At 38.7% G+C, this 26,861-nt stretch overlaps 1 protein-coding gene across 1 annotated transcript; it reads left to right on the forward strand.

Moving 5' to 3' along the window:
* On the forward strand, nt 1-26,575 carry mmel1 (membrane metallo-endopeptidase-like 1). The gene is made up of 24 exons (XM_075461339.1): nt 1-144; nt 6,007-6,183; nt 6,891-6,935; nt 7,239-7,298; nt 7,462-7,623; nt 7,734-7,814; nt 9,019-9,114; nt 9,564-9,682; nt 11,787-11,852; nt 12,105-12,239; nt 12,533-12,622; nt 13,537-13,673; nt 13,765-13,858; nt 13,950-14,078; nt 15,003-15,101; nt 15,183-15,266; nt 15,345-15,448; nt 16,185-16,243; nt 16,354-16,473; nt 16,623-16,756; nt 16,864-16,929; nt 17,045-17,140; nt 17,919-17,995; nt 20,343-26,575. The coding sequence occupies exons 2-24, from the start codon at nt 6,027-6,029 to the stop codon at nt 20,440-20,442; spliced, it is 2,310 nt and encodes a 769-aa protein (XP_075317454.1). The 5' UTR covers nt 1-144; nt 6,007-6,026; the 3' UTR covers nt 20,443-26,575.
* The last annotated feature ends 286 nt before the right edge of the window (nt 26,576-26,861 follow it).

Here is a 26,861-nt window from a genome sequence, read left to right on the forward strand (position 1 = left end):
AAAACTGGATAACGTCTCCTGCAGCCGGCAGCACAGACTCATTTCTCCACACACCAGCTCTGAGTGGATACTCAGCAGGGGTGTTTGAGATATTAGCGCACTGTGGGGGAACGGCTCAGGGACCTCTTCCATCCACCTACAAAGGTAAGCCCCTTTTATTCCTGTTAGCTGTCAATTGCCAAAGTGAAAGTGGTTAAAGTTAGCCACAAGATACGGCTGCCTTTAGGTATCCCACATGTCAGAATCTCAGCCATCCCAACACAGAATAAAAATCCTGCATGCACTTTGATTTTCAGCTGCTCAAATGTCTTTGCATGGGGAAAATACAGTAACTTTTCCATGTTGAGTTTATGATCAGTGAATGAGACTGGGTAAGTGAAAGTGTGCAGATTAATGGCATGGCCTGACCTGTGAGTTAATCCTTGTTTTGTTTGTATAGAGAATAACAGTACCAGCCACTGAACACAATGTGGTCTTAATTTGCTCAAAACAAGGAGCTTTATAAACAGTTAGCACAGATTAGTCTCACTTTCAGGGACACACTAACCCTCTGACCTTTTAGTAGACCTGCTGACCTTGCCACTAGTATATTAAATATTTGTAGCATGCATCGTATCTTTTAGAAACTTGATGCCTTACTTGCCCCATCTATGTCAAAGATGTGGAGGGCATTCGCGGAAAATTACTTGAGATTACTTGAGAGGTGTTCAGCTCATGAATGAACTGAATTTTAACTCAGAATCTTGATGCTGAATTGATTCGTCAGTCAGATGGTTCGACATTGATGCTCCTCTCACTGCTGACTGAGAGGGCCCTTATGATAAATATATAAACCACAACCAGGGCTGCCTCTTCCTCAACTCTGTAAATACGTACATGTCAGTAAAAAAAACAACAACCCTGTGAGCAGTGCATATGCAGAGTAAAACATTATACAGTATACGTAAAGTAAATGATAGTAAGTTTTACTACTTACTTCATGTTAATTCATGTTTTTTTTTTCTCTACTGTATTTATTTTTCGTACAACCTGTTCTTTTTCTTCACGTATAACTGTCTATGTCCTATTGTTTTGTGCCACCCTCTGGGGCTACATATCTCCTGAACAGGATATTTTATCCAAGTAAGTATTTTCTCTGCTCAGACAAAGGTAGAAAGGAAATGTCAGTCCAACTGTTACAGACAGTTGGGCTGACTATCTCCCCTCTAAAAGCTTACGAACAGACAGAGAAAGACAGAAATTATTATGTGACAATTTTGCTGGAGTTAGGTTTTTTTTTGTTTGTTTTGCTTTGCTTTTTTTCTTTTAGCTCTGGGCTCTTTAACTTGTGTTTAAACAGGCTTAGTTTTCTACTAAACAAGCACTGTAATGTATTTTTGTTGCCAGTGATGATGTGATGGCTCTCTACATAGTCAGTGAATCTTTGTGCTGAGCAAAACAACATGAAAAATCAGTGTCTCTCATTCAGCTTAGCTCAAAGAGTTGTAGGGGAGCTTTGCAAAGTTTTGTAAAAACAATTAAACACAATTGCATGATAATATGGCTTTAAGCATTTCCAGACTGTCACTCTGCTACAGTAAAATCCTGATTTTATAACTCCAGCATCAACTGACAAAATCCCCTTTTTAGATTATTGCTGTGCTAACACTGAACATGTTACACATGTGGACTGTTCTAAGAGCAGCTGCAGCAACACTATGCTTCCACCATAATCAACTGAAGTGGGTACAGCGGGTGTGAAAACAGTACCCAAGTGGTGTATATGTGTCGCAAAAATCCACTTTGCAGACATAAGTGTGCTCGACCCCACAAAACTGAGATATGAAATTGCTTTGCCTGCACAAACTGGTGCTTGCTAGATTATTTTCTTTTACTGTGTATTGTAGTCTGTACGTGTTAACCTATCCACGTTAGACGCAGTTAGTAAAATCTCAATGTTTCACAGTTTTGCGCTAGGTCAAAGTTGAAGGCGTACAATATTTCAACATATACTCATCATTTTATTTGCTCTGGGACTCACAATATGTCATATGTGCTCTGCAGGTGTAATGTCCATAATATAAAACCCACTTTTCAAATGTGCAAACATTCTTTTTCATCAAGCAATGGTAACTTACTATGGTGAGTAAGTATAACCAGCTTTTATTGAGAACTGGACCAATTTGTACCAGGGCTCACTGCTTTTGAACATTTTTCAAACCATGGCACATTCACTGATTAGGTCACCTTGTGCTCTTATGATCAAAATTGATTAATTTGTTGTGGGAAAGAAAAAAAGACCTGACCTGCAGATGACAATTTTTGGAACAGCTGCATTGACATCAGTGTCTTTTCTTCAAGCATCCTAAGAATCTCTTATCCATGAAGCCAAAAGGCTGCTGAGTTGGCTTTACAGTTTGAGGATGTTTTTCCAGTGGAAGTTTCAAAAAGTAGTTTAAGTTTAAGGCTTAAGGGACATTAAACATTTGTCTGTACATTAAACATTTCTGAGTGGTCGCTCTGTTTAAAAAGGGCAGCACGACCTAGTTGTACACAAACTGGGGAAAGCCGCATACAGCTGAAGTGGTATATGGAATAAAACGCCTCTGATCACGAGGCTTCTTTTGGTTACAAATGCAGGCTAAACTGTTTGACTTCACTCACAGCAATGACCGGCTGTAAGTTTAACAAAATAGCAGTTTTACACATCTTGCTAGGGATCATAAACCCCTGTATTCTGTTAATTCTGTGGTGTCATAGGAGATGTATCACAGATTAGTTTCAATAAACAGCCCAGTCTACAAAGTAAAAATTCCATAATGCTTCCTCGGATTACCTTTTAAATGCTTTGCTAGTTTTTAATTCAATGTCATCATGGCTAAATGATGCTTCAACAATAGAAAAATGCTAAAATAAATGCAACAAATAACTCTGTTCTTAGGGTTATTACACTTTATAAAAATTACAAGTAAAATCCAGAAAGAAACTCTGATGTTCTTTGTTATGTGATAATTAAGAACTTGCTTGTTTGTGTTCAGTTTTATACGGAAGCCCAGAGCGGACGTGGTACTTATAAACTTTTTTTGATGGTTTTCTCGAAATAACGAGATAATTATGTCTTTATCTCGAGAAAACAATGATCGTTTTCTCGAGATAACGAGTTAATTTACCGATGGTTTTCGAGGCCACTTTTTTCCCCCAGTCCGCCCCTGTTTATTTGTGTTTATATGTATTTCTGGCAAAGATGTACCCATTTTTACCCCCCTTTCATTGAAAATAAAGTAGCCTATGAATCAAACATGGAATGTGGAGCGTTTGTGTAACAATTCTGCCTGTGAAAATGCACAAAGCAAATCCCGCTGGTGTGACAAGCATTTAGTTTTCTCGAGATAACAAGTTATTTATCTCGTTACTCGAGAAAACGATAATGGCACATCTCATGCATCATTCGGTAACCAGGGAGACAGCCTGGTCCCCTCAGCTGGTCACAGATGAAGTTAACTATATCAGCAGGATCACTTAGGTGTAAACGCCTATTGAGCTGCAGTCGAGCCAGCAGTCTCCTTAAATGACGGGGGCTGATATAAAAGTTATCTCTACAAGACAAACAAATTGCGAACACATAAAACACATATAAACAGGGGCGGACTGGGGAGAAAAAGTGGCCTCGAAAACCATCGGTAAATTAACTCGTTATCTCGAGAAAACCATCAAAAAAAAGTTTAGACGTAACACGTCCGCTCTGGGCTTCTGTAGTTTTAGGTGCAACACATCACATAATTTTAGTGTTTCTGAAACATGCTGCTCTGTTGAAGTAAATCTAATAATCTCCATAACTGCTCTGAAAAAAAATAAAAATCTCCTCCAAAGACGTTTCATTGAGGATTAAAATGTTTCAATAATATTGTATTGCATTGAATAAGAAATAATACATGAACATAAGATAATGTTCTTTTATAGACATAACTACATACATATGGTATTACAAACTGTAGTCAGTGAGGTCATGTGAAGACATTTAAAAATGTTAAAAACTCCTTCTGGTCGTGAGCAGATATTGTGTTGACACACCAGACTGCACATCATTGCACAGTTTTCCATAAACTGAGGCCTATGTGTGGTGCAGTCCAGCAGGATTATGCCTCAGTTAGTCTTCTTGCGCATTCTGATGCTGGTCTAGTCTGTGGATGGCAGCGGAACTCCAACAAGCTCCTGACTGCTGTTCATCACTTTAGCGGCACACATGTGCCCATGAGTATTCATCAGGAAGGGCTAATGGGGCGAAGCAGTATGAACCTCTGATTTACAGCCCATCCCCCAGCAGACCTAATGATGGGGTGATGGGGATGGTTATGGAGGAAACAGGTGCTGCAGAGTGAATAGATACAAAGCAAAGCTGCTGAAAGCCACTGGTTGATTGCTGTTTTGTCCTCTGCACAAATGCTCATCTGCAACATTGTGTTCACACATACGCAATTATTTTGCATAGAAATTAGCTCTCTTCTAATACGCTTATGGCTTGACGTGGGTGTACTGTATATGTGTATGAGGGGCAAGGTGGGGCCAAACATTTCAAACAATAATGGTCGGAGAAAGTAAGTATAATGGTTCATTTACTGTTTACCAAATTGTTTAGAGAAAGAATGTCACATTCGATGCACAATAACTGGCCAGATTAACCACATATGGAGCTCAACGATAAATCTAGAAGTACGTTTGTAAATGGACTGCTGAGTGGGGCAAAATGTAATGAGTAAAGTTTTTAAAACAGGTGGGCTGAGCCCTGTAAAGCTGTACTTATTACAATAAAATAGTCTAATTAAGAACCAAGGCATCATTCAGTGACACATCAGCACCAGGCTACAAGCAGAAAGTCATAGAAAGCCAATAGATAGTAAATTATGTATTTTGATACAAGTCTACCACAAAGGCCCCTTTGGTGTATTTTAGTTTTCTGTTCACACCTGAGTGAGTTCCAACCCATTTCCATATCAAAATAAGTTATAGCTACTCTGGCCCACTGTGCAAAAAGTTTTACATTAAGGCATCTAAATCGTTCTTTTCATTTTTGGCCTATTTTTTTCTGTTGACATACATTCACACCATAAGACTGTTAAGTTTATTTCTGTTTGGAGACCCAAAAAGTCCCAAAGTCTTAATTTGCAGGTGGGAGTTTGTGACAATGGCATGAGTCATATCAGCACTGTCATCCAGAGACTGGAGTTCATTTTCAACTGGCACCTTTATGTTTTTCAGCATTTTCATTTTCAAGTACTTTTTTACTTTGTTTTCAGTCACTGTTTGTTCTTCATTATGTTTAGGGACAGATCATAGACTGAGTTCAAAGGGACTCTTTCTCAGCTTTAAACACAACTTCATGAAATGTTGGCAGTTCCGAATTGTGCATGTTTTACACAGTGAACCAATGTTGCTATCTCCCAATTTTGTCTGAAACTCGGCTGCATAACTTATGTCAAAGATAACCTGTGCTGTTCATTTATTAAATATATCATCTATCAAACATGTCCACGATATATGTTCCCCACCTTTTTATCTTGTGAAAGTGAGACAATAACAGTATATATACAATAAAACAGTATCTATGAGTAACCTCTTATCACACACTTTGGTTTGAAAGAGAAAACCAGAATTTTTATATATTCAGCACTAAATATCTTCTTATCAATTAAATGAACGAATTAGAAATTGATGTGAGTTTTTTTTTTGTATATACTTAGGCTTTATTGAGGATACCAAGAAAAAATAATAATGACATCAGCTGAAATGTTCCAGATCGCTTTCGATGAGAGCAGCAAACTGTGTTTGTGCAAAAAGACCAACAGTTTCCTAACTCCTGTCTGTGAAGTTGTTGTAGGTGTTCAGCAGTTGAAGTTCACTCACTGCAGGTCAGCTGGCACAGTTTACCGATGGATCGCTGCACAGCCCACACAAACGCACACACGCACACACATAGTGGAAGCTCTGCGCCTGGACCATCCCACACTTTTAACGGTGTCTTTCCTGCAGAGCCGGCAGTTAGGAGGAATATGGGCAAATCCGAAAGTCAAATGGATATCATGGAGAAATCAAGTAAACCTGGAAAGCGTCGTTGGACTGTTGCAGAGATCGGCCTCTCTGTGCTGCTGTTGCTGGTCAGCTGTGCTTTGGCCGGACTGGTCGTCCTCTACACATCGGCACTGAAAGGTAAAAGCTCTATCATGTTCACTGTGGATAGATCCAGATAGCAGTGATGACAAGTGTCTCCCTGGTCTGTTTGTTTACGACTGCATTGGTACATGAAAAGAGCTTGACCTTTCATTCAATATTAATCATTCAATCAGACAGTGATGGCTCTCTACATAGTCAGTGAATCTTTGTGCTGAACAAAAAAACATGAAAAATCAGTGTCTCTCATTCGGCTTAGCTCAAAGAGTTGTAGGGGAGCTTTGCAAAGTTTTGTAAAAACAATTAAATACAATTGCATGATGATACGGCTGAATTCACATTTAAGTTGCTCTCATTCAACTTAAATGTCAATTTTTAGATTATTGCTGTGTTAACACTGAACATGTTACACATGTGGACTGTTCTAAGAGCAGCTACAGCAACACTATGCTTCCACCATAATCAACTGTACAGCCTGTACAGCGAGTACAGGGTGAACGCTGGTCATGAAAATTAGCAAAATCAAGACAAAACCTGATGATACTAAATGTTCATTACACAACCCGGTCCAACTTTAAGTAGGAAAATTATTTCAGCTTCTGTGGTGAGTTTATTTAAGTGGAAACATTATTTTTGTTGGCTTGCAAAGTAACAGTTCTGCACACTTTTCTCTAAAGAAGTTATTTCATTTACCTTTAAATGTCAGAATAACATTTTTTTAAACATGTTTCTTCCATTCAACTCAGAACAATCAAGCAGGCCGAGCGTCTCCTTGAGCTCAGCAGGTGAAGGTGAGTCTAATTTTGTAAAGTGAACACAAAATACAGGCTGGCATGTGCCATATTGAAGCCTCCAACTCTGATAGACACATTAATGCTGCAAATCCCTTTTCTGCCTGATCAGCAGTGCCAGACAAAAGTGAAAGGCCACAGTCACTGCTGACATAGACATTACTTCTCTCGCACACAGACAGCAGATTTCGGCTACTTAGAATTAGCTGTGTTACACAACAGCATCTTCTCTGTCTCAGCTGGGATGTAATTTATCAAAGAGTCCTCATGGTCTTTCATAACTGTTGACACTGATTTTTCCAGTCCAGCTGTTTCGCTCCAGCCTCAACAATGTGTGCACAACTGCGGACTGTGTTACTGCAGGTGAGAGGAACTGCTTTTTTTTCTCTTCACTCCCTGCTATTTTATTTTGCAAACAAAATCACCCCCACCCTTTGCAAAAGCCACATGTCAAGCCACATGTGAGTCTTTACAATGCACTCCCTCTGTCTCTCTTCCTCTCAATTTTCTCTGTGATGCCTTACAGCTGCTCGGCTCTTGCAGAACATGGATAAGTCTGTGAAGCCTTGTGATAATTTCTACCAGTATGCCTGCGGGGGTTGGCTGGAGCGACATGTCATCCCTGAGGCAAGCTCCCGACACAGCGTTTTTGACATTCTGAGAGACAAGCTTGAGATTGTCCTCAAAGGTCAGCTGGGCTTTACCTTTAACCTTTTCTGCTCAGTGGGCTGCAGTATTCGAAGCAGTGCGTGGGCTTCATTCACACAGGAAATGTTTGCACATGGCTTGTTGTTGCAGGTGTTCTTGAGACAGTGAATGAAGAGGACAGAGATGCCATCAAGAAAGCCAAAGTCCTTTACACATCCTGTATGAATGAAAGTAAGACTCTTTATGAAATGTCTAAACGCTGGTGTTTTCCCTCGTAAAAACCAGAAACAGTTTATCATGTCACTCAGTCTTTGTTTGCCAGGATGTAGGCAGGGTGCGCCAATTTAGATTTAAGATATTTAAGGGTCTTTATGTTTTTAAGTACAAGTAAGTAAACCCCGTTAAGACTCTGTACCCAGTTTTGATATCAAAGGTGTAAAAACATTGATCACAGACTGCTAGAATAGAATAGAATAGAATAGAATAGAATAGAACTACTTTATTCATCCCAGCTGGGAAATTGCTTTGCAGTAGCAGCGTACAGACAGTAAAAATAAAAATAAGAATAAGAATAAGAATAAAAATAGAAATAAAATAAAATAAAATAAAAATAAAAATGCTAGATTGCTTAGACAATTCTCAATTCTTCAGTTGGAAGTTGGTTGTATCATATTTTGCGTAGTAAAAACATAAACAACATGATGAGCTACGCTGACATTATTGTACTGCGTACCATAAAATCTAAAATTTAGAGTATGGTAAACGTTTGAATTTTAAAGAAAAAAAGAAGATTGGACAAAGATCTCGCCATTTGTAAGGCCTGTGGACAAGTCTGACGACTCAACTGCTGAGATGTCATGATGCTAACACAGCTAGCACAAGCAAGAATATCGCTAAGGATGAATGCACAGATGTATTGAATAAAACCTTTTTCACCAAAACATGAATCACAACATGGGAAGATCAAAATTAATTACAGCCTTCACTGCCTAATCTATTGGTAATTATTTATGATCGTGTAGTGATGAGATTGACAGCTTTGGTGACATGATATATAGTTGTGCTGAAATATACCAACAAAACAATGTTTCACTGAAAAAGACTTGTTTATCATGATAAAAAGAAAATTAAGTCAACCAAAATATGTGAAATTTAGTTATTTTTATTCTTCTGCGCTATGAGGTATCGAGAACTGTCTTTTTAGATATGTCTGTTTGCTGCTTAAAATTAAAACTCATCTTTTGAGTTTTTATCCTCTGTACCCATTGTTGCTCATATTAGTGATGGTGACACTCAAAAAAATTGAACAGGCTCCTTTGCACAGCTCCGATTACACTTCATTTAAGATAATGATTTCTCTCTTGTGGATTTTTCTGTAGTTTCAGAGGTCATGAATGTTGTTTCACTGCATTAGTTGGTTGTGTTGTATCTGCAGGTCTCATCGAGCAGCGCGACTCCCAGCCCCTCCTGAAGCTCATCGACAGTATCGGGGACTGGCCTGTGGCGTCACAGGACTGGAACACCACCACAGGTAGAAATATCGCTCTGAAACACACAAGGTCACCTATACAAACCGGAACGACTGCACATACGATAAATCCTAACTTCTCAAATACATGTGTTCACACAGAGCCTGTGTAGCTATATTTGCACTCATTGAACTGCTGAGTACATGCTTTGTTGGTGGGATCAAGAGGCCCGTCGAGCCTTTTCAGCTGAGCAGTCAGGTGGGGAGTTTGGGAGGGTGATGCGTGGGGCGAGGAGCAAGTCCTCAATCAGGACTCTGAAGGATGCTTTAAATAGTCAATGTCACTCTTTCTCATGGCCCTGCCACTTTAATTAAGTGTAATCATGGACAGTGTCTCAAACAGAACTGGCAACACATAAAGCCTAGTGAATGTGCAGCAGAGCCAGAGAGGCAGTTCTTCACAGCTACACACAAGCTTTCAGATTGAATGCTTATTTCTCCCTCTGTTTCAGAGGAAGCATGGAGCCTTGAGGACACACTGGCTATACTTACCGCTCGTTTCCACAAGAACGTTATATTGGACATGTATGTGTGGACAGATGACCGGGACTCTCAGCGCCACATCATATATGTGAGATAACAGCTTGTCCTTTCTCAAATAATATATACATGGAATTATGCATTTGGTACCGATAAGGTTGGCATTATCGTGTTTTTTTCGAAATTGTGGGCAAATCCGATTAAAAGATTCAATCCAGCAAGTTGCAGAATTATCTGTCTGTTGTTTTTTTTTTTTTTTTACTGAAACAGAAATCTTTCAAAACACGTCACAAATACGGTGGAATTCCTGTGACTTTTCAGGCAATTCCTCATACTGTGTTTTTGAAAGAAAATCTGTATGAATTTCACACACAACAATGGGAGATTTGGAAAATCGGAGAAATAACCAAGTGTCATCAGGCCATTATGTTTAAAAAAACATATTGCTCTGGATTATTTTTATTTCACAATGAAAACATCACTCAAACTGTAAACAGGTCACCTGCAGCCACCAGCAATAGTTTCATTACACACGTCACTCCACAAAATTCCAGAAAAAATAATCCAATGGCATGAAGGACCCAGCAAGTTGAAATAAACTAGTTGACATACTTTTAATGTTAAAAAAAGAAAAAAGAAGCAAAATATAAGCTTTTAAATGATTTTTGATAAACATTAAAAAATAAATAGCTCAAACTAAAGCCAACAGCCATACCACAAAGTCTGCTGGCAAACTTCATGATGTCAAAAAGCAAACTACACACCTCAGACTGTACACCTAATGTTTTCTGAGTGTAGCCACCATGTCTGAAGCAGGGTGCTGTTTGAACAACCTACAGCCTGACTGACTGAATACGTTTATCTTTTGAAGGAAACCTGTGAGCTTTTCCAGAAGCCTTTGACGTAAAAGTGCTTCTTTAAAGGATGATGGGTCAAATAAATTATTGTCGGTAAAACTGTTAAATCTCCCGACTTTTATAGATTTTTAGTTGAATTCATTCTGGATTCATTTATTGGTCTATGATGGGTGTGTCAGTGTTATGAGTAATGAGACCATGCACACTCAAACTTTTGCACTCTAAAATTTAATTAAAAAAAAAGTGTTTTCAATCTTGTTTCATGCACACAATTTCTCTTTACTTCAAAATGTAGAAAGTTTTGTTCACTTTTCATTGCAATGGGACTCAGTATTTTTGAGAAAATCCACTCACTCAATGAAAGCTTCTATTATACATATGAAACAGAAACAGACAAGGGAGTTTAGACAATTTAACCTGTGATCACTGCTGTACAATACATACTAAAAAAAAAAAGTCTGTGTTTACAGCACAAGATTGTACCGCTCAGGGTGAACCTTTTCAGAAAACTTGTACTTTTTAAGCTCTAACAGTGTTTTGAGGCTCTTTTCTGTGTTCAGTTCACCCAAACTGTAGATGTTTGCTCCACCTTCTCTCCTGGAGAGGTGGGAATCACTATAGCAACCTGCGAATCAGCAGGTGATTGGCTTATTTCATCCCTTCGTTCTTGCTCCATTATCCATCATGGCAGCCTACATGGGGCCATTTATAATGCAGAGCTTATCAAACAGCCATAGCAGCGTATATTTACTGCTGCACACAGTATTTATAGCAAAGTGCATGTAAGCTATGATGCTCATGCTTTTGGTAATAACAGTACATCTATACAGTTCTCTGTGATATCATGGCATGACACATTAAAGAGTGCCCAACTACAGGCACATTTGCCTTGTCTTTTCTACATGATTTTTGCTTTTCATGTGTCATTTTAATGTATTGAATTGCAAATAAAAGATATAATTCATATGATATTTCATTAGACCAGTCAGTGTCTCTTACTGATGTTGTCTCAGGGATTTCAGGCACACTGCTGCCAAGGCAGTGGCTGTCCATCAGTCCCTCCATTTCAGGTCCATTTTAGGTCATATTTAAATAATTCAACAGCCGTCTGATGAACTGCTTTGAACTCTTTGTCCTCCACTAAATGTGTTGACCATGAGTGTTAATGTGGCTGTTGGCCCTTCCTCTGAAGCTCTATCAGACGTTTGCTACAGACAATAATCATTATTCCAGTTCAGTTCTTTGATTTTTGACCGTTAAGCTGTTAAAAGCATTACATGCAGATTACTAGCATGAAAAAATTCTTAATTGCTGTTGTTATTCTTATATTTTGGATAGATCGATCAGCCAGGACTTGGAATGCCATCCAGAGACTACTATTTCAATGATGGAAACTACAAAAAGGTGACATTCTCAATTTTTTCTTCGGGGGTATAAAATCATGTAGATAGTATTCTTTTGTTTTGTTTTAAATTAGCAGCCTACCACAGTACAATAGGAGTGTTCAGACCATCAAAACAATGGAGTAACATCATAAAAATCAGCATCCAAAGAAGTTGGTCACATTCATTGAATACATTTTTAAAAAAAAAGTGTTTTTGGAACTTTGATTATGTTGTGAAAACAAAACTTATATCTCATGTAATTGTACCATAGGTTCGAGAGGCCTACCTACATTTCATGGTTTCTATTGCCAAAATGACCAGAGAGGACAGGAATTTGACTCAGGATGACGACCGAGTGTGGGAGGAAATGATGGAAGTGCTGGAGCTGGAGACAGACATTGCTGACGTGAGTGCCAGCCACAACAGGAAATTGAATAACTGGACTGGGGCTTAAAAATGATAATGACAAGATGAAAAATGAGCACCTTCCCTGATTCCAGTAAATCACAGAACCGGGCTCCATTTAGTGTGAATTGGCCAAATTAGCAAAGCTGTCAGCCATCTTTTTTTATCTTCATGCCTATCAAGAACATGACAAATGAGATCTCGCTAATAAAAAAGTGAGCAGAAAATGTGAACATACAGAACCATGAAATGTTTTATGGAAAGCTTTTTTTTTGTCTTCCTGTTGCTGATCAGGCGACATCACCAGCTGAGGAGCGGCAAGATGTCACCATTCTTTACAACAAGATGACTCTTGGTGAACTGCAGAGTACATACAGCATGAATGTAAGTATGATATCACTTCAGTCTTGGGTATTAATTGATCTAAGTCAATCAGCCTGGTAGAAAGAGAGAATGAGGATGTTTCTATAAAACAAACTTACTGTTGAGATGCTCTTTAGCAGGGCAGTTGGCTGAAACTGCGCTATGTGAAGCCCACACGGCAGTTTATCAGGCTGGTGGTAAAAAGCTCGGTGCTATACTCTTGTTAAGAAATGAAACGCAGCAGATGAAGAATGTGAACACATCTCAGGGGGCCTGTGAACAGTAAGGGACCTCAGTGTCTTCATGTAGAAAGTTATGGACTACAGAGGAAAGGTCACACTGTGAAGATAATGTTGAGTGCTCTTTGGTTAGAAGGGAGAACAATTCAGAAAGAAGAAGGAGATAAATAAAATAAAAATTAAAACCAAGGGTCTCCATACGTTTAAATGTTATTTAAGCCATCATGACCTAGATGGATTGTTAGAGAAGTCCACGCCTAGTGGCGAGTGCTTTTTTCAGGATGATACAAAGAGGAAGGTGAATTCACACATTTGCGTATGATTAAGCAGGCACACTAATATTTACAATCAGTTAGGCGGGTTAAATCACATCAGTGAACATCAGTGACTGTTCAAATCAACAGACTTATAATGCACATCTCCCAGAACAAACAAACAAACAAATAAATCCATGAGCATGTTCTACAATATATATGTTCTACATGATGCAGTGGTGACCTAGATATATGTTGTTAGATATCTGATGGCTACATCATAAGCTCCAATTCACTGGTCGTTGATCTTAATGAGCTGAAATCATTTTTAACTGGGAATATGTTCTTGCAAGGTCCTGTAAATCATGTAAGAATATAGTGTTTGAACTATTGAGTAGAAGTGAATACCTTAAAAACATAATGTCTTGCCTTTGTTTGCTAGGGTTTCAACTGGACTCGATTTATTCAAGGTGTCCTGTCAAGTGTGTCTATTGATGTTCAGCTGGAGGAGGAGGTGGTGGTGTACAGCTCTCCATACCTCGAGAAGATGAATGAAGTTCTCTCCAGCCACAGTGTCCGGTGAGTCCAAAGAGAGGCCACGGAGATTGAATTATCACACAAAAGATACAGTGCGGCATGACAATTTAGTAAATTCTTTTTATGTTTGCAGAACTGTGCAAAACTATCTCACCTGGCAGCTCATTATAGACAGAGTTAATAGCTTGAGCCGACGCTTTAAAGAAGCCAGAGCCCGTTACAGAAAGGTGCGAAGAGCAGGACATACACAGTACAACGCATGTTAACATGAGCATGTCCTAACTCATAACAAGTGTGCGTGTGTGTGTGTCTGGTCAGACGCTCTACGGGACCACCGTGGAGGATGCTTGGTGGCGAGAATGTGTCCGTTATGTCCAGAGCAGCATGGAGAATGCAGTCGGAGCTCTTTACGTGCGTGAGACATTTGCAGGGGAGAGTAAACAGATGGTGAGTTTTTGTCCTGTGAGCATGTCGGTCAGTGTCTGCCACCACAAAAACCACAGCAGAGATATCGTTAAACAACCGAATATAATCATGAAATTAAAAGATTGATATATCAATGTTGTGTTTATAATACACCTTTGATGATACCGTTGTGATTAGATTTCAGCTGATCAAATCAAAATGTTATGCATTGCTGATTGTTCTTTTCATATTAAGACACAAGAAATAGATTAACGAAACCTCAGCCGGAGCAACAACTTACTGTGGGTCAGTTGTATAATTGTTCATCAGTCAATTTTTGAAAATTCTAAATTCCTTCAGCTAGAAGGTGTTCAGGTTTTGTTACATCTACAAGCTGTTTCAGCTACTTGTAAACATCAGCTATCATGTAATTAGTTTTGTCTACTTCTCTGATGAATGACTCGGTTTAGATCGGTGAGATTGCCCCTCTTTTTCACAGCTGTTTTCTTTGCCGTGTCCCATTACTTGTGGTGAAAGCAGTATTTTTATAACGATGAATTAAGGGAAGGTCTTCATCAGCTCGTGGTTAAAAGTGGCAGTGGAAGTAAGGCTTGTGCACACTTGTGCTACAAATTGCACAGTGAATGATATTAAAAAAAAAACAATGCTTTTGTGCTGTTTTCTAAATCTTTTTTCCAAGTTTCCAACTTTTCATCAGCTGTAGTCAGGAATTTGTGCACAGTTTTAGTCATCTAGCCTTAGGTTGTATATGTCAGATGTTTCGTTTTATCTTCTATGTTTTTTATTTCAGTTATACCGATGATTGATTTCTGTATTTTGTCAGTATACACCATGTTCTGGACATTTGTTTCCTGTGTTCACTAGTTGTGCAATACAGTGTCTATAGCCATGAGACAGCGATGACACTCAACGGTAACAACCATTGCATTTGTGTTGTGCTCACAGGTTAGTGACCTCATCGGTAAGATCCAGAAAGCTTACGTAGAAACGCTAGAAGAGTTAAACTGGATGGATGTTCCCTCGAAGGAGAAGGCAAAAGAAAAGGTTATACAAGCAAGAGAAAATCAGAGCAAGTCTCCAGAAATTGTTAGGTATTATCACACTGACAGCTCTGCGTCTCTTTAGGCAATGGCAATCAAGAAACATATTGGCTATCCAGATCATATTCTACAGGGAAGCAACCAGAAGCTGGATCAGGAATATGCTCATGTAAGTAAAAACTGAGTCTTGTTGCTGCCACTTTGTGAATGTCTGAAGTATGTATTTATCACCGATTTCTCTTCTTAGCTTAATTTCAGTGAGGAACTCTACTTTGAGAACATCCTTGTGAACCTAAAGTCTGAAGCACAGAAGACCCTGAGGAAGCTTAGAGAGCCTGTCGATCCTGATTTGTAAGTGGAAGATATATGAGAGATTACAAGCTTTCCTTGTTAGTGAAAGTCAAGCTGGCAGTCTTTGTATCCGATTTTGGTGCTCTTGACCAAAGTGCATGAAAGCTGAAGTCAAGCAGGGAGATCACACAAATATCTCTTTTAAAGGAGAACTGCGGTATTTTCACCATTAAGCCTCTTTTCTGATGACAGCTCGTTCATGCTCGAACTATTTTCTTAGCGGTGGCGGAGTAATATCAACGAACATCCAGTACAAAATGTCAAATAAAACACGACAGAAGCAACTTTTCGCAACGAAATTTGATATGGATTACCAGTGTACACCAGTAACCACTCCGGTGAGTTGATCATTTTGAAAACGGACGTTTATGGTGCTTTTACGGACCTTTTTGGACATGCACCGTACTTGCCATTCTGAAGCAGGTTGAGAAGAATCAAAATTAGGCAAATACCGGAGACAGCAGTAAACATCAAAAAAGTGGTGAGGGGGGTTCTAAAACATTGCAGACGACTCATAAAGGAGGCTTAATGTTGAAAATACCGCAGTTCTCCTTTAAAAGATTTTGATAATGTTTTTGTCCCTCTTTCTGTCACAAGAAAATGAAAAGGAATGCAAAAATGGGGAATTTAACGCCCTACTGTTTTTATAGTCTCAAGTTCAGTGTTTTTTAAGGTGAATGATTCAATATAATTTATGAACAGTTTTTCACACAATTCTGTTGAAAACGCTCCTCAGGTGGATCATCGGCGCTGCTGTTGTGAATGCTTTCTACTCACCAAACAGAAACCAGATAGGTAAGAGCTGCGGAAGAATCAGTAGGGCTACAGGTAGCCTCTGTGATCATTGATGTTTGGGACTGACATTCATTTCTGCCGAACACTGTCACTTGTTTCTGTCTCTCCAGTATTTCCTGCAGGAATCCTGCAGCCGCCTTTCTTCAGTAAACACCAGCATCAGGCCCTTAACTTTGGGGGAATTGGAATGGTCATCGGACATGAGATTGCACATGGATTCGATGACAATGGTGAGACGGTAGTGATACGTATATCGTTCATAATATGCTGTTCTTTTATAGTAGCAATTCTCTCAAATCTGTTATTGCCAATTTCCGATGCATCGTATTTGGAAAACAGTATTTTACTAACTTGTTGATGTCCTTTTTTTTTTTTGAAGGGCGCAATTTTGACAAGGATGGTAATATGCTAAACTGGTGGAGTAATTACTCTGCTGAGCACTTTAAAGATCAGTCACAGTGCATGGTGCAACAATATGGCAACTTCAACTGGAAGCTCGCGGGTGGACAAAATGTAAGGAGCAATGCTGGTGTTTTATTTTTGTTTCACCACGTATCATGTGACCAGAATGAGTGTTTTCATGCTTCTATGTTTGTGTTTGTTTGTGTTCCTGATTGCAGGTCAGTGGAATCAGTACTTTAGGGGAGAATATTGCAGACAATGGAGGGGTTCGTCAAGCATATAAGGTAGGTTATCACTTGCTCAACTACCACATGTAACTATTTTGGCTACAATGAGTGACAAGAAAAATGATCATAATGTTTAAATGTAGTGTTTTTAAGTTGAGGTGTGTGTTTACAGGCTTATCTAAAGTGGGTGGAAATGGAGGGTGAAGAGTCTCGTCTACCTGGTTTAGACATGGATCAGAAACAACTTTTCTTCCTTAACTTTGCCCAAGTAAGTGATAAGTGAACATGTTATTTCTGAATGTAGCATTTCAGTAAACAGAGAGCAGGTAGTAATTTAACCAGAGCCAAAGCTCAGGACAAATTGATATGACGGGGTGATGGGAAGAGGAAAAAGTAAGAAACATCAAAACAGCAAGAGAATTTACAGCAAAAGCAAAATAACTGTCAAGAACTATCAACCAGGTCAAACATTTATACTAGTTATGATATTTAAAGCCAGTGTTGAGTAAAATCATTTGAACCAAACTGTGTGGAAGTTAATGTGGGGAGAAATATTAGGTGCAGTTAAGGCTCTGTGTTCTAAATCTTGTGAATGGCGGCATCTGACAAGAACGATAGATAGATAGATAGATAGATAGATAGATAGATAGATAGATAGATAGATAGATAGATAGATTTGTAGCCTGTCGAGTGCTTTTGTACGACCCATTAAAAACCCACAAAAACATCCAAAACTGCTTCAAAGTTATAGCTGAAACTGTGTAGTCTTTGTGCATCTATACTGTGCTTCCTGTACAACTTCTACTGGTGCTATTCATGCGGTGTGGTGCTGCCATTTTCTGAGTAACGACACCTTCTGTGTAGGATCAGGGCTGCAGTGAGTGTTTTGTGCCTAAAGCAGCAACATAAACGGTTATTGAGTTAGGTTGATGTTGCAATTCAGTCTCGTAATGACCAAAGCATTGAGTGCAATATTTTTAAATTGCAAAGTTCACATGCGTGAACTCTTTATATATAATTATCTACCAATACTTTTTTTTCTCAAGGTGTGGTGTGGTGCTTATCGGCCTGAGTATGCCAGCCAGTCCATTAAAACGGACTCACACAGTCCTTTAGAATACAGGTAAGCCACTACAGTAAGGTCAGGTATTAACATTACAGCACTGGCAACACATTTCCATAGCCTCTGACAATCTATCATTAAAGTCTTCCTCTGCTCAAACATATGTTTTCTGAGGTTATTTCACTACACAGGGAAATAACATTTAAAAGTGCATTAAGTCCCTTTAACACACGCACAGCTTTTCATTAAACTGGTTGCAAATGAACGTTTCAATGCCTCTTCTCGCTTTTTCTGAACATTTTGATATGGAAATCTGACAAAGTCAGACTTAATAATGTGTACTTATCACTTTCAGCATGGCACAAGTGCAAGTTGCTGTAGTCACATTAAAGACGGATTCACAGAGCTACGATGGGTTGATTAACAGCCCTGTTCAATCTTTCTTCTGCCCTCATTATGTCTACAGTAATATAGCTGCAGCACAGTTTTGTGTTTTAATCATCATCTGAGCAAAAGAAAATATTGGTATGCCTATGTAGATTATAATGGCAATATGTCATGGTGTTGTTAAAAAACTGTTAGGGACTATTAAATTATAACGTTCTGCACTCTGCTAATCACAAATACCACGCACTTACCACTTTCACAGGCACATCTGAATAAAGGGGGAGGAACATTTACAGAAAGTGACCACTATGTGAATGACTGAATGCCATCTCACACAGTGATGTTACGCATTGCATGTGTGAAAAGGGCTTTATATGTTAATGTGTTTTCAGTCAAATTAAAAACATTTTTGAATGAGAAAATTGCACATTAATAAGGTGTATACCCATTATTAGTCAAGGTAGAATAGTTGCTTTATGTATAGATGTATAGATGTATAGATGTATAGATGTATAGATGTATAGATGTATAGATGTATAGTAGGAGATGTATAGTATTTTGAAGTATTTTTCTTATTATTTATTGTATGATGTAATATTTTATTTTACAACTGATTCAAGTACATTTCTGTATCTGCACGATTGTTAGTCTGGCGTAAAACAATTACTGCGGTCTGTTGTTTTTTTCATCTTAATATGCAGTGAAAACAGTTAATGTGCAAAATACATCATAACATTTTCAAATCACTTATTTGGTTATTTATTTTATTCATTAATTTATTCATGTATTCATTTATTCATTCATCCTTAAGTTGTGGAAAGACTAGAATCCATTTTTTTAAGTCAGATTTACTGCCGAATTTCCTCACTTTTGATTAAAAGTTACCTGCTTTGCTAAACTCTGGGTTTCTCATGCAGGAGCTTTAATCATTGTTTCTCAAGTTGAAGTTAAGTCCTGACATTGATCGATGTGTTTCAGTTATTTAAAAGCCGACTAGATTTAAATAAGACTCTATTCACTGAAAACAGAATGTTTTGTTAAATGCAGCTGGCACAAACTATTTACCACCATCTGGCTTAATGAATGCACGAGTCATATTGTTATTCAAGTGGTCTGAGTAAACTACACATCTGCACGTCCTCCTCACTCTGGGCAAGCACAGGGCTTTTCAGAAAGAGAAAGTTTATAATGGCTATACCACACAAACAGATGACAAGCTGAAAAACATATCAAATACAGAAACATATCAAAGTCTCAAAGAGAGTCTGACAATAAATGCAGTGAAACGTGTGTCAGTATCAGCCAGTCCATTGACACTCCTCTGTTGGACCAGCGGGCAACTAACTTTGATTGTGTAGTAACATGTGACTATATTGAATATTGCAAATAGTTTACCTTTATGCTAACTGTAGCTCATGGCACACAGCTGAAGCTGTTGTGGATTAAGTTTCATGTTTATATCACGTGTGAAGTGAATAAGACCAAGTCTGTCTTACCCAGATTCAGGACACCAGGTGAAGTCTCTTGTTGATCTAAAACAAGTCTGACAGCCATTACTGGACCAGAGCATGCTTCCAAGAAGTGAACAAACGCCAAAGCACAGTCAAAAATGTGCCAACGCTTAAACCTCCATCAATCCAAATGAACTGTTGGGAAAGAAACTTTAGATTAACACAAATGCTCTGTGCATCTGATGGATTGTAGCTATGAGCCTCGTGTTAGCCACACCACTTTAAAGGCTTTGGCATGTCACAACTTATTTATGCTTCTTCAACTTGCAAAAAATTGCTATTGCAACAGTAATTTGCAGTATTTTCCTAGAGGCAAAGTTTACACTTTAATTTAGTTGTACATGGTGCAAACTGAAAGTGTTATATTGTCACTTGTGCCAAAGTCCCAGCTTAGCTTTCTGATCCAAAAGAGGACTCGGATGATGGACTCATAACCAACCAATGCTTCTTTTGCATTCTTTAATATCGCTTTTATTCATTGCTTTCATTTTTTTCTCTTTTGTCCTCAGGGTCCTCGGATCGCTCCAGAATTTTGAAGCCTTCTCAGAAGCCTTTCAGTGCCAAAAAGGCAGTCCAATGAACCCTGAGCTGAAGTGTCGTGTCTGGTAGAAGTTCTACTATTTTTTGTCACGAGCAACTCAAATCAAAAGAACAAGTTTTACTTTGTTAGTCCCACTGAGACATCTTGCTGACAAATTATTCCAATTTATTTGGTGCAGAGTGATTAAACAGACATTTGCATATACAGTACTGTAGATGTATGAAAATTGGATGATATCCTGGACTACACCCAAGTTTCAGACTTGCTAGAGTATCCTCTCAAGTTTGAAGCATTATGTCTGGATGATGAAGTCACTTGTTCTTTTTTTCTGCATCCCAGAACAGATAAAGAATGGGTACAAGAATGAAAAGACCACATAGAAAATATAAGACCTTGTAAGAAGGCTAAAGCTGATATAGCTGGGTTTAAATGCTTCCCCTGCCCTTGAAAAAGTAATTATTTTCAAAAATCTCTTCTGTAGATCTTTCAGAATTGACCGAGAACATACGGCACACAGTTGCCCTGGTATCTTTGGTCTGATATATCTTTTTTAAGCAAATAAAAAAAGTTAAAAGAGAGAACAAATAGAGAACAAATCAAACTCTTATTGAAGAATATGAAATAAATGATTGGGGCTTTTGCTAAAGTAAGGCTACACTGAATTAGTCACACTCTGAGAGCTTGGTTACGGTTACGTGAAAAGAAATTACCTAAAGACTTTAAGACTGTTAAATCTTTGCAGCTTTAAGCTTAAATTAACATTCATGGAGAGCTGCAGCTTTTCATGTTTTTACACTTACATTGAGGTTAAATATTCAACATTTACAAAACTTTATAGCGCTTTTTGTGGATCTTTTTTTCTGAGTTTCTTTACTATGTTCTGCAAATGATTATTACTCTATACTCACAGCAGAAATCTGCACGTCTGTCAGGACAATTTACTGGAAGAAACCATATTCCAGGTGAAAATTATTGGTGGCCTCAAACTTTTTAGCTTGTGCAAAATTCCAGCAATCTTTATAGGCAGAGTGATGTGATATCAGTATTATCATGAAGGTTTCTACCAGTTCTGACTTTAGTGTCATTTTGCATGTTTGAAGCCCTTTTTCTGCAGCTTCCACAATTTCAAGTTTTTGAGAGGTTCCCAAGTATTTGCACTCGGCTGAGATGGGAAAACTTTTGACATGTTCAATTTGTCACATGAAGCAAAAAATTATATCTATTTGCACGATATCTATAAGTGAATTCCCCAAACAGTGTTTGATCTGTATAACAATCTCTCTTTCCTTCTTGATATGATCTCCTGTGAGGAAACTCCAGCACACAGTAATTACAAGACTTTTAACCTTTGGGTATAGCCAATTACATGCAAGAGAACGGAAAAGAAAACCCTCTTTGATACACTTACATTATGGAAAGGCAGTAGATGAAGTGCTTTGCTTTCTCATCTTGCATTGATTAATGTCCTGCAAGATGAAAGGATGGAAGCAGTGTGCTGAAGTGAGGTGACCACTGTAGCCAATCCACAAGCCTGCAGGCGGACACACTGAAGAGTGTTGTCATTAACGAGATGGCTAGGGCCAGGACTGATATTTTCTACCTTTATTAACAGGTAATGACAGGAGAATCAAAGCTGAGCTGACCTCATAAGGGAGGACACAGTCGCTGGCTAAGGACAGCTTTTGAACACAGCAGAAAACCACGGCTGGTTTGAATGTCTGCTGTTGCTCGTCACACTTAGGATGCCTTGGTAAACTGAACACGACTGTTAGGTCTCGACAGAGGCTGCTGAACTGAATGTGTAAACTGATGCTTTTTAGTCTGTCTCAACCTTTTTGGCAAATACTGTTGTGATGAGCATTTTTGGATAGGACATGCTGATAAGAGTCTGTTTACCTCATAATATAAGAGCTGATAATGTGTTGCCATCTGGAGGCAAACGTTTGACATTTTGGAAATAAATTAAAGTAAAAATAAACTCGGCAGAAAGCACAGTGGCGCTGTGGTCAACATTGTTTCCTGACTGGAAGAGGGTTCCACTCCTTGGACCTTCATGTGTGTAGTTTGCACGTTCTCCCGGTGCCTGTGTGGGTTATGCCTAAACACATGCATGTCAAGGGAAATGTGGGCGTGTCTGTTTGTGTTTCTGTGTTAGCCCTCTGATGGGCTGGTGAACTGTCCAGGTGCACCAGGCTCTCATCCAGTGATCGCTTAGAGAGGCTCCAACTTCACCACAAACCCGAACAACTTAAAGTTCATTCACATATGACTGATTCTCTTTGGTGAAAATGGAAGGAACCACATTCCTTTCACTGCAACAGCTCCCAATGACTGAGACCTTACTGGTAGGGTGGTGTTATGTGTGAGCGATGCACATGCAGAGCCTAGTGCAATTCAGAGGAGGTTTCAGTCATCTTTTTTCTTCCCCCAGAGGATTATTCAATAAAACTCCCTAAAATATTTGCAGGACATATCGGAAAGAGTTGCACTGTTTATCTACCCCACTGCCAAGTAATGTTATAATTTCATTACTCTGTGTCTCCATATATTTGCTAAGATCATTTGAATCAAACTTTTAAAATATTGCAAAGTAGAAATGAAAATCAGGCAATTTTCTAAAAACTGGTTTCGAATGAAGAAAGTCAATATATTTATGACTCTGGGATAATATTTAGAGATTAGACTCATTTTACATATATATTTAAAGTCAGGAACTATTTGCTTTTGATTTTTCTCTAGAAGCAGATATAGCTAAATTTAAATGGTTAGTCCTCATTAGGAAAAAATGCTTCAATCTTTTCATAAAGGGCCCTAACCACCTCAACCAAATATAAAAACTTCTCATTGAAATATGCAATTTTTTTCTCCATCAAGTTATTGTAATACTTCAGTTATGTAAACCCCTGGTCAGTCAGTCATTTAACAGACATATGCATTCATAGGCCAGTTGGGGCTACTGGAGTCAAGCCAACAGGAAAAATGTGCTGTTCTTTTGAAAAGCTCTTACAGATAAATGAAGTCCTAAAATCTTCCTCCCTGCAAGGAGCCAAATTTCCCATCACTAACTAACTTGCTCTCTGGCAGACTTTGATAATTGGAGTGACAGAAAGTTGCAAAATTGAATTAAAAAAGGAAAAAAAGAGGAAAATATTTTTGTCTTGATGAGAGCCTAATTTGTGACAGCTGAGCAACAGACAGGAAGCCAAAGAACTACTCAGAGATACTGACTGTGGAGCAGAAAAGACAAGGTGGGCAGACCTTGTGAGGCAGCTGGATCACCAGAGAATCCATTTTTCCAACACAAACTGTATCTTGTACAGGCAGCTACTGATATGTTTTAGGTGTTAGGAAAACCAACCGTGGCAGCTCCAGCTCTTTGCCTCTTTGAACCGATTTGTTGATGGACAGTGAAATAACTTCACAGAAAGCCTTTCTGTGAAGTTATTTCCAGATGATACAGACTGGTCAGTAAGAGACTGGCAGGCAGACAAAAAAGAAAAGAAAAGGGCAACATCTGGTAACTGTAGGGAAGTATTAACAAATTAAAACAAAGGTTAATGAGAACTAATGTAAGAATGAGAAACAAGAGTAATTCTATGTATGGTGAAAAATGTTTGCAGGGCCGGTAGGAGCAGCAGGATCAGTTGGATCATTTCAGAGAATTGCCAAGAGACGGCTGAACAACATTAGTCCTTGTGAAAAACCTGTTTCACTTCCAACATTTTAGTACACATTCTAGCTACCTTTATCGTAGCTTTTCAACACGCATGTGGGTCCATCATCTGAAATTGGTGACATGAAACCATAAACAAATGTTTTCTGTTAATACGGTTGTGGAACATGATGACACTGGTAACCATGAAAATGGAGAAGTTTGTTCAAGAAGGGAAACGTGTGCTTTCCCATATTTGATTAAGGTAATCTAAACATCTTCATCTATTTCAACCCAAACCATGATGTTTTCCTGAACCTCAAGAAACATCAAATATGAACTCTTGATGTTTCTTTTAAACATCCTCATCCAGCAAGATGGCAAGGTAGATTGCTACCCTGTGTGTTGGAAAATTACACTAAAGGAGCGCCCAGCATAAAATGTGATGCAAAGGGCTCCTGACCCCATCAAAAGGCACAAGCAGTGCTATACATCTCATTTTCCAAATTCTGGCTGAGGCACTTTATCTGGCTGGCACAAACTCTTTAGTGGATTTAAGGTAAACACAAGAAACTTGTGCTAAAAAATGGACCAGACTCAGTGAATAATTCCCTATACTCCCTATAAAGATCAGTGAGCAGTGCTGACCAACATGTCATTGGGGTCATCAGGTGGGAACCTCCTTTCATCAGTGGAAAGTAGCTTGGATAATATATGAAGCACATCTGATTGGAGAAACACCTAAAGTGTAACCATGTGATGGCAACAGACAGGTGGTTGGTCTGCGAAGAATTTAATCTTTTACTCGATTACTGCCCTGAAAACACAGTGTGGGTGAAGAATCTTCTTCATTTTCTGCGGGGGTCTTTGGTTTGATGTTTTCAGAGCCAGTAGGAAGGCTGAGGGTGAGGTTGAACCCAAGAAGAAGGCCCATCTGACCCGGTGGAAGTTCAGATGTTTGGTGAAACAAATGTACTCCAGGTTCATTCTCCAAGGCTGCTTTGCTGCCTACAATCGATGTCTCTACTCCTTTAGAGGCAAAGGTTAAACAGTAGTTAACCCCCTGAGAAAAGGTGGGTCTGGCAGTGGTGCAGCTGCTGATTGGAGGCTGGGGTCAGCAAATTAATGTGTTGACGAGGTTCAGGGACTCATCTTGAACCTTTCAGTGAAATACATTGATGGCAAATGTTTTGAGAGGACACGAGCCAAATTCCATGCGCTACTCAGTCTGCAAGCGAGGAGTGTTGGATGATAAATTCATGATTGTTACGGATGATTTGAGCATCAAGAAAGGTTTTGTGACAACATTTGAGCAAGCAGCGAAGATTCATGTCCTTGTACTGATCAAAGCTGGTTGCAATTATTTACAAAAACTGAGAGCACAGCGTCATCTGATTTGTTTGACCGAGAACTGAAGGGCCCCCTAGTTAGAGCCTTCCCTTCACTTTGAAAATAAAAACTGAGCTTTTAAGCCCCCTGAGAGAAAAGTACTGTGTGACTGTGTGCAATGTTAATCGTCCCGTCTTTGCACACGCTAACCAACTATCGGAAGTAACTTTATATTTAATGAACAGCTGTGTGGAGGAAATTATCTTTCTGTTAACCCCCCCCCGAAAGCAAAGAAGACCATTTCACAAAATGTCAAACTGTTTCTCGGAGAGAAAAGGCACGCTTATCACGACTGGAGAAAAGCAAAGCTGGAGGATGAGTCTGAGGTTGTGTTGCAACGTTGAGCTGTTTTTAAAAGAGCAACATGTTGGAACTCTTGTATATTTTGTCTTGTTTTCCTGAACAAAATAGTGCAACATTTGTTAAATGGAGGGTATATAAAATAAACTGTGTCATTGTACATTGTGCAGAAAATCTGATATAAATCAGGTAAAAACATCTCTTACCCTAGTTTTAGCTTCACATTCACTTAAATTGTCAAACTGTGTTGTTTTGAAGTTTCCAGCCAAGTACAAATGCATTTTTTTGCTATATATATATATATATATATTCAATTCAATTCAAATTCAATTCAAAAATACTTTATTTATCCCAGAGGGAAATTAAATGTTGATGTAACTCAATTAAATCAAGGAGTTATTATAGATGCTGATGGCTGTGGGCAGGAAAGATTTCCTGTAGCGGTCCGTTTTGCATCCAAACTGAAGAAGCCTTTGACTGAAGAGACTCTGTTTTCCGATAACAGTCTCATGGAGAGGATGTTCAGGGTTGTCCATAATTCTCTTGATTTTATGCAAAATCCTTCTTTGCATTATTGTCTCCAGAGGTTCCACAGTCGTCCCCAGAACAGAACCAGCCTTCCTTATCAGGTTGTTGAGTCTTTTTAGGTCCCTGGTTCTGATGCTATATATGAACAAGTTTCATCTGTATACCCATCAAAGAAGTTTATTTATCTAAAGGAATATTTATGAAGTAAAACTGTTGCTTTGCAAGAATTCAAGATGTTTCTATGAATGTCCCTGCTGCTATGTAATTATCTAGACTGCTATTTTTGTGACTCAGATCTGTAATTATTGCCATTAAAGTGACTGTCTCAACCAGTGCGATCTCATGACTCTTGTTTAAATGTGTAATCTTTATTTCACACAGAACATACATATAAAACAGGACTTCTAGAATAATGCAAAAAGACTTGGTTAGAGCATCTCTTTGACTTTTATGTTTGGTAGTTTGACTCAACAGAGGGTCGAATGTCTTCATCACTTTCAAATAGCTCTCCTTTCGCTAGGTGTTTGAGACATAAAATGATTCATTAAGTAGCATATTTCATTTATAGAGTATTCCGATTTTAAAGAAGAAAGTCTTAGTTAAGATTCAACAAAGCAC

The sequence above is a fragment of the Odontesthes bonariensis genome, chromosome 3, assembly GCF_027942865.1.
Source record: "Odontesthes bonariensis isolate fOdoBon6 chromosome 3, fOdoBon6.hap1, whole genome shotgun sequence".
NCBI classification, from domain to species: Eukaryota; Metazoa; Chordata; class Actinopteri; order Atheriniformes; family Atherinopsidae; genus Odontesthes; species Odontesthes bonariensis.